Source organism: Hippocampus comes, unplaced genomic scaffold (assembly GCF_001891065.2).
Source record: "Hippocampus comes isolate QL1 unplaced genomic scaffold, H_comes_QL1_v1.1 scaffold270, whole genome shotgun sequence".
Taxonomy (NCBI): Eukaryota; Metazoa; Chordata; class Actinopteri; order Syngnathiformes; family Syngnathidae; genus Hippocampus; species Hippocampus comes.
In genome coordinates, this window is record NW_017805631.1 from 352596 (window position 1) to 360095 (window position 7500).

Sequence of the window (7500 nt, forward strand, 5' to 3'; positions counted from 1 at the left end):
CCCCGGCCAGGCCACGCCCCTTCCGCTTTTTTCATCACTCGCCATTGCCATCTATGTGACCAACATTTACAAAAGGAAAGGAGGTACAGTACCTGACCCACAACAAGCCTTTGTGGCGGCAATTTTTAAAGCGATGTACTACCGACATAGTTTACAGACTACGTTTAAAAAAAAATCATTTTTTGAAAGTATCAGGAGAGTGGGTCGATAGACAAATATGCGTTGAGTTTAGTCTTAGTGAATGATCATAAAATCGGCTTCAACAACACAAAGTATGAAATGTACAGGAATGTGTGCAAGGGATAAAATTTCTAGTGAGAGGAAAAGCGAGCAAGCAAGCGAGAGACTTTTTTTATTGTTATTATTATTTTTTTTTTTTTATGGGTATTCATTCCAGAAAACAGACAACCTCCAAACACAATCACCTTTGGAAATAGTCACATGATCCAAAAAAGACAGAATATCAAATTGCAAAACTATCTCAAGAGGATCTCGATAGTCCTCAGAGGAATTATAATACAGAAATCTTCAAATTTAGAATTTGATGTCAATGAAGTCATTTCAAATTTTCCTGAAGTCACAGCAGATGGATGGATGAAAGGGCCACGGGCCGCAGGTTGCGGACCCCTCTGCTCTCGCGTTTCAGACTTTCGGAGTATGGCTCCAGCCTATAAACGTCACAGTGATGACGACCGGCGGTGTCGAAATTCGATGGGAAGATGACGATACAGACAGTGTAACCTGCCAGTCGCTTCAGCGCGGAACTTGAAATTGCGCCGAGATATTGCGATGTTTTATCTGCCTTGAACTCACCTCCACGCTGTGCTCAGGTCTGTTGGATGGCGCCCCCTACAGCATGATAACAGACTTCCCCTGGCTCAGGACCCTGAGAGCAGCCGACCCGAACAACTACGCCCGCTATGACTTTGAGGACGACGAAAGCAGTGAGTGTCGTCTCTCCTGTTTGAAGCCCAACGACAAATTTGGGATTGAACGGCTGCTGCCTTTTGCTCTCTCCTGCGGTGCATTAGCCACCATCTACGCCCCGAGACGGAAGGGTCAGCTGTCGGCCGACATCTGCATGGAGACCATCGGGGAGGAAATCTCGGAGCGGCGACAGAGCAAAAGAGGAGTTTTTCAGAGAGTGGTGGTCCTCTTCCTCCATCACTGCGATACGCCGGGCGAACCTGTCGACGACGACTACATCTAGGACATTCCGAGCGTCGTGAGACTCGTATTCATTTGGGTCACCGAGGCGTCTCGTCAGTTGCGTCGGTGTCCGAGATGCCAGGCGGGTCAGTTGGACCTGCAGCGCACGCTTGAAAGCGACTGTGGGGCGGGGCCAAAGAGAATCACACTGCAAAAACAGGCACTTTGTGAACACGACTCCAAATCATGAGAGCTTTTGTCTGACCTATTTCTTTCTTTTTGCGTTCATGAAGCATTCCGGAGTATTTTCGATCATGCTCAAGCTTCATATGACGCCCCCCTCCCCAATTTGAGCCGCAGAATTCCATTACACCTAAAAGAGAAGTTTACAAATACATATACAAGTATTATAGTAATGGCTTCCATGTGGTTGGATATGTTACATAGTTTTTTTTGTTTTGTTTTGTTTTAGAGATTGACCATATATCAGAAACCAATGAAAGTTTCTTAAGACTACCGGTAGATGATTCCTATTGTCATATTTGGTCTCTATACAGACACATTTCCACTCTGGAAGTATCGGTACCCAAGTTTCCATTTCTTTTAAATGGCTTGACAATGATCATTGAAAGTGTTCAATGCACTAGAAAGGAACACAATTGTAGACTCCTGCATGTAAGTGCACTGCATCCATACAGTCAGCTAAAAGTTTGAATGTAGTCACTTCATGACTTAACTGTTGCCTGTCCCTCGTGCCTCAATGTTGCTCAGACCCAAATCTGCAAAGGAGAAGTTTGGAATTAAAATTGGATCTGATTTTTTTTTTTTTTTTTCTGTGAGGGCCTTGGGTTTCCCCACATCTCATCCTGAATTTTTCTGAGGTACTTTCAGCGCCTTGATAGTCACGAGTGAGTTGGCGTCAGGGCCAGGAGGGCATTTTTACGTGAAGTTGGGTTGAAACTCATCCTGCACACCGCTTCTACCCAATCGGACATGATCAATTTGCAGTATGAAATTTGTCAGTGGTGGTTAGCTTTTTGGTGGGTTGGGGGTTAATAAATGTCAACAAATAAAACTTGTGATGAAGAGTGACAGAGAAAGAAAAATCCATCCCCACCCATTGTTTTTGTTTTGCGATATATATATATTTTTTTTGTTGAATTGTACAGACATTGTAGATAGTCATGTTCCTCCATGCTGTTTATATGTTTATAAGAAAAAGCTATTTCACATTATGAAGAAAATAAAACAGCAGGAAATGAACTTTTCTCTTTCTTGTCACATATATTACAATGCAGTTGCTCTGACAAAAAAATCAATCGCCGAAAGCCCATCGTTTGGAAAATAAGAGCTCCAAGACAAATTGTGGCAAAGCTGTAATAAAAACCGGACATGCATTAAAAAAAAGATGGCATCCGTTCGCCTCGAGGTTAAAATACACTTGCTTCGTGTTCCTGAGACTTTTAACGGGTACGAAGACTTAGTACTGCCTTACGTTACTGCGTCACAGCAAAAAACAGTTGTCGCCGTGATTCCGCTGCCCGCGCATGCTGAGCATGGAATTTTGGCCACCGCATCTTCTGCTCCAATAATAGCTAAAATGACAGACGAGTTACAGAGCAGCGGAGGCCTCTGGCAAGCCGGAGATGGGACACCTGTACACGTTGTTCGAAGTTGGACGCCACTGATCGCCGCGCTTCCTGCTTTGACAATTTGGGAGACAAAGACATCCGCATACTCGAGAGTAGCAGACTGGTCTGCTGCTGTCGTTCCATGTAAACAGAGTGAAACTGTCCACAGCGCTGCCTTGTCATTTGAATTTCCTTTGACACAAAACAGTCACCTTATTTTGACACAGTTTTGACAAATCTGACCTGCAAAATCTCGCACGGAATCATTTTTTTACAAACAAGTTGATGCAAGCTTGAGATTACTCCAAAAGCCATCTACTCAGTAAAAATAGAGGCTCAATTTTCCACCACGACTGTTCGCCAGGGCACCAAGCTAGCAGAAATGGTGGAATGAATTTTGCGTAAAAGAACTTGAGAGCCCTTCAAACATTTTCACAATCAACTTTTACAGACATGGTGTCAAAAGTTCCAAGATGTAACCCACCTCTGAATTTTCTTCCGTTTTTAATTCTGGATGCGGTCAGGTGTACCGATACTTCAGTCCATTTAGTTCATGAACGATATCCAACTTGTGTGAGTCCGTTGACTGTCCCAGTTGGCTCTCTGAAACCAAAATGCTAAGCCACAATGTGCCCAAAGTAAAACAATGTGTCAAATAAATAACATGTAGTGGATGACCTACCTTTTTTATTTACTTTTACGTAATTAATGACTGCATATAAAAATGACTCAACACTCAGTAATGTCTCATATACCTTTCCACATTTCCACGCAGCCACTTGGGAGAACATGCAAACTCCACACAGGAAGGCCGAAGCCGGGATCAACCCCTGCACCTCTGCCCTGTGATTCTGACGTGCTAACCAGTCAACCAGTAGGCCACATCACCAACCCTAATCTTGTTTTACTAAAAGGATTTGGTGTCATCTGCGGCAGATGAATAGAAAGAACATGTTTACCTTGTTCTTAAATTTCTTCTTCCATATGAGGGAGGACACCACATTGTGTGTGTGACGGCATGAGTGTACCGTGTGTGTGTGTGTGTGTGTGTGTGTGTGTGTGTGTGTGTGTGTGTGTGTGTGTGCGTGTGTGTACATGTGTGTGTCCACGGTTGGCTGCCATCTGTAATGGCCCAGTCTGTTAAACCGCAGTAAACAGTGAAGCATGTCCAAACATTACCTTATTAAGACACAAAAGACAGCAGACGGAGAGAAGAGCTTGTTCAGCTCTCGCTCGCTCATCCATCGACGTCGGCCCTCCTTGACTTCCACGTGTCGCGCTGAGCTGGGATGAATGAGAAGATGGAGGATTTTACATTTTTCGCACCTTAACCGAATTTTAAAACGTGGATCTCATTTCTTCCCCTGTGTATGTTTTGACATCTCATTTACATTCTCCCTCTTTGTCTTTTGAAACATTCTCTCTCCGCACACATGAAGACGCGTGTTCCCACTTGACTTCCTTCCTCACTTCATCTCCACTTGTCTCAAACATCCAACACGGTTCTCCTTTCACCTTCATGTGCTGTTCATCATCATCATCATCATATTTCATTATTGCTTCCACTTGCACAAAACAAACTCATTGGACTCTTTAACCCTTTCAGGGACAGCGGCTACTACAGCAGACAGCTGATCATGTTATCTGGTTACAGGGTGCATGAAAGGGTGAAGAAAAAAAAGGAAAAAAAAGCTGGTAAATGACATGTTTTTTGTGTGGACTACTGTTTCGACGAGCGAGCCGAACTCATTCCATGACCATTGGAAGTTGTGAAACCCAAGCTGTAATTCAAATGAATGGTAAAACTTTTCAGCATCAATAGCCTTTCTTCTGGCTGAGATGACATCGTCATCGCTTGCGCGTGTGGTTGGCCTCAAACCAAGAGCTTCTGTCTTTAAATCTCAGCTCGGGTACTCGGGCTTACTCCCACATTCCAAAAAAAAAACAAATAACACGTATGCTTGAAGAATGAAATAATCTGAAATTTCCACAGGTTTGAACCTGAGTGCGAATGATTGCTTGTTCTTCCATCCGGCTGTGAGAAGCTTGACCTCACCTGTGATAAGCGGGAGAAAATAGTGGGAAGCCAACGAAGGAAACAAACTCGAAATCTACAAATCAAGCAGTTAAAAAAAAAAAAAAAAGGCCTTTGAGGTCAGCTACTGTTCCTTAAGCCTAATATGTACATACAAGATGAATTTGTTCCACACTCGTATCTGAAATCACCAGCTCTTATCTCAAGACAAAAATAAAAATTGTCAAGTGACGGCTTGTTTGAAAATGTTCAAAAAAGTGAAGCCATTTGTATTTCAAGGCACTACTCTCCTCACTTTTGAAGCTACAACAGACTGTTTCACTACACGCGGGTGCGTCCTTGGAGAGTGACAATTTGATGGTAGAGTGTCATCTAAACTTATGCCTGCGCAGACCGTGTCTATATACTGCGGCAGATGGTTCAACATGATTTCTGAGAATTTGGTCAGAGCACAGGCAAGTGCCCACTTGATGGCGCAGATGTGCTTCCGCGATGTCGAGACTCTTGTGTGTGACTAGAACACTGCAAGGAATGAAAAAAGCTGCTTTGACTGGCTATGAATGGAACCAGCTGTAACCACTCCCGCAGCGGCGCATTCCTCCCACTGGCAAATCCGCCTGGCCTGCACTCATCTGTGAAATTTGGGCCTACGCACTGTGCCGGATTTATGCCAGTCATGAAAACACACTAAATTGTCCCTAGGTGTGAGTGTGAGTGCACATGGTTGTTCGTCTCTGTGTGCCCTGCGATTGGCTGGCAACCGGTTCAGGGTGTCCCCCGCCTACTGCCCAAAGACGGCTGGGATTGGCTCCAGCACCCCCCGTGACCCTAGTGAGGATTAAGCGGTTCGGAAGATGAATGAATGAATGAAAATAGAGCCAAGGCTAGTCTAGCGTTTTGCGTGGTTCACAGTGAATGCGTTTACAAAGAGATTCAGAGGTTCAGATTTAACAAGCAAATTTCTGAGAAATCCATCAAATGAATGAAGGTGCAGTAACTATACCGTTAGTAATTTAAATCACTATTACATTTTTTAACGACAACTATAATATCACTTAGTAGAGTGTATACCTCCACCAAGGCCAATGTGTGAGGAAAAATGAAAAAAAAGGGGTGTTGTAATTAATTTGGTCAACTGTTTGTCAGTTAGCAAACCAATTTGCTGGTTCACGGAGTTGACGAACAGACACGGGACACATTTATGATGATGTGGGGTGGACTATTTTATCCATGCTGCCGTGACTCAGACAGTGTAAACAAATTCCTGCATTCACACTTGTATCCATTATTCGTACGACTGCTGTCAAAAGGTCATGAAAGCATAGTTGCGTCCACATGCTAACGGACGATGAGGAGCCAAGTGCTCAGCAGTGAAATGCCCGATGCCTCAAAACTAGACTTCGGGGCCATTGGAAGGTATGTAATAATATAGTCACCCCAGTGAAATCTATGGACCAGCTCTGTCTCAAAAGTTACATATGAATCATCTTTCTACAATTTCATTTGACTTGCTGATGAACTTTCAACATACAAAAGTGTCAATAAATCTTAAGTTCAATGACTTTAATGGTGTTCCTGATGGGAACTCTTAAAGGCTAAAATGCTTGTTGAACACTATGTGTGTGTGTGTGTGTGTGTGTGTGTGTGTGTGTGTGTGTGTGTGTGTGTGTGTGTGTGTGTGTGCGTGCACTTTGATACTTAAATAATGAGCCTCTTCCTCCTTCCTTTCAGTGTAATCAGTTCCACATGCTATTTGAGTGTGCTGTCCACTCAGCTGCCCGAGCAGAAAAAGCCCAAATTTAGAAGAAATATGAAAAATGTCAAACGCTTATTTCCCATTGACTGAATGAAACCTATCCAGTCTCCACTCACTCCTCCTTCTTTTCTTATATTTTTCTTCCTCGCATTTCTTCTCACATCCTCTGTTTCTCAACTCCAGTCTCTTCCCAGTCCTCCTCCTAACTCTTCCCTGGCCCCGGCGCCCCCTCCCCCACCTTTCCCATTAACCTCTTCATCTTTCCTTTTCTCCCAGTCGTCTTCGGTCTTCTCCCAGACAGAACTCCACGGGTCATCGGTTGAAGGCTCTTGGGTCTTCTGACATCGCCACCATCAGTCATGTGCGGAGGGGCCATTCTCTGGAGCAGGACCCGCCCTCCAGTGACCATACAAGGTAATGGAGGAATGCGCGCCTTGGAAGTCCATCTGCTTCATAAAGACAACACGCAGAGGCCAGAGGGGTCCCACACTGATGCTGATCACTTTTTTTGGAGAAGCGTTCAGGGAAGCAGACGGCAAGATCTGTGACCAAGACCTTCGCTCGGAGATCGTGACGTGACCTCTCCCAACAAGGTACGACAAGAGAACCTCAGTTCCCTTCTTTTTTTCCCCCACCCAATTATTTGGAATCGGCATTAACATCCTAGCATTTGACTTGGTCACAATAAATGCAGTCCTGCCAAAATGATTGCTTATTGACATAACAACAAGAATAATTTTATTTGAAGCATGACGATGCAGCGTTGTTGGACGAAAGGGCAAACGGCGGCCTAAATGATAAACCGATTGTGACACGAAGGGGTTTTGCCTGACCTTTACAAACATAAGAGTGCTCAGTTGGGACTGTCATACCAAAATAAGGCACCCAGCTTCCAGCATGACAAGATCCAACGCTGCCAGCACCAAACC

The 7500-nt window shown here is 44.2% G+C and overlaps 1 protein-coding gene and 1 long non-coding RNA gene across 2 annotated transcripts in view; both read left to right on the forward strand.

Annotated features, from left to right (window-relative positions):
- Positions 1 to 2556, forward strand: part of fbxo38 (F-box protein 38) — a 28448-nt gene extending 25892 nt beyond the window's left edge. The window contains exons 20-21 of the mRNA XM_019881644.1: positions 831 to 944; positions 1032 to 2556. Of these exons, the coding sequence (XP_019737203.1) occupies positions 831 to 944; positions 1032 to 1210 (293 nt within the window). The 3' untranslated portion in view covers positions 1211 to 2556. The remainder of the gene's footprint in view (positions 1 to 830; positions 945 to 1031) is intronic.
- Positions 2557 to 6788: 4232 nt separating this feature from the next.
- LOC109522833 (uncharacterized) overlaps positions 6789 to 7500 on the forward strand; it is a 6651-nt gene continuing 5939 nt past the window's right edge. Inside the window, exon 1 of the long non-coding RNA XR_002169631.1 lies at positions 6789 to 7164. This is a non-coding gene — a long non-coding RNA (uncharacterized LOC109522833). The remainder of the gene's footprint in view (positions 7165 to 7500) is intronic.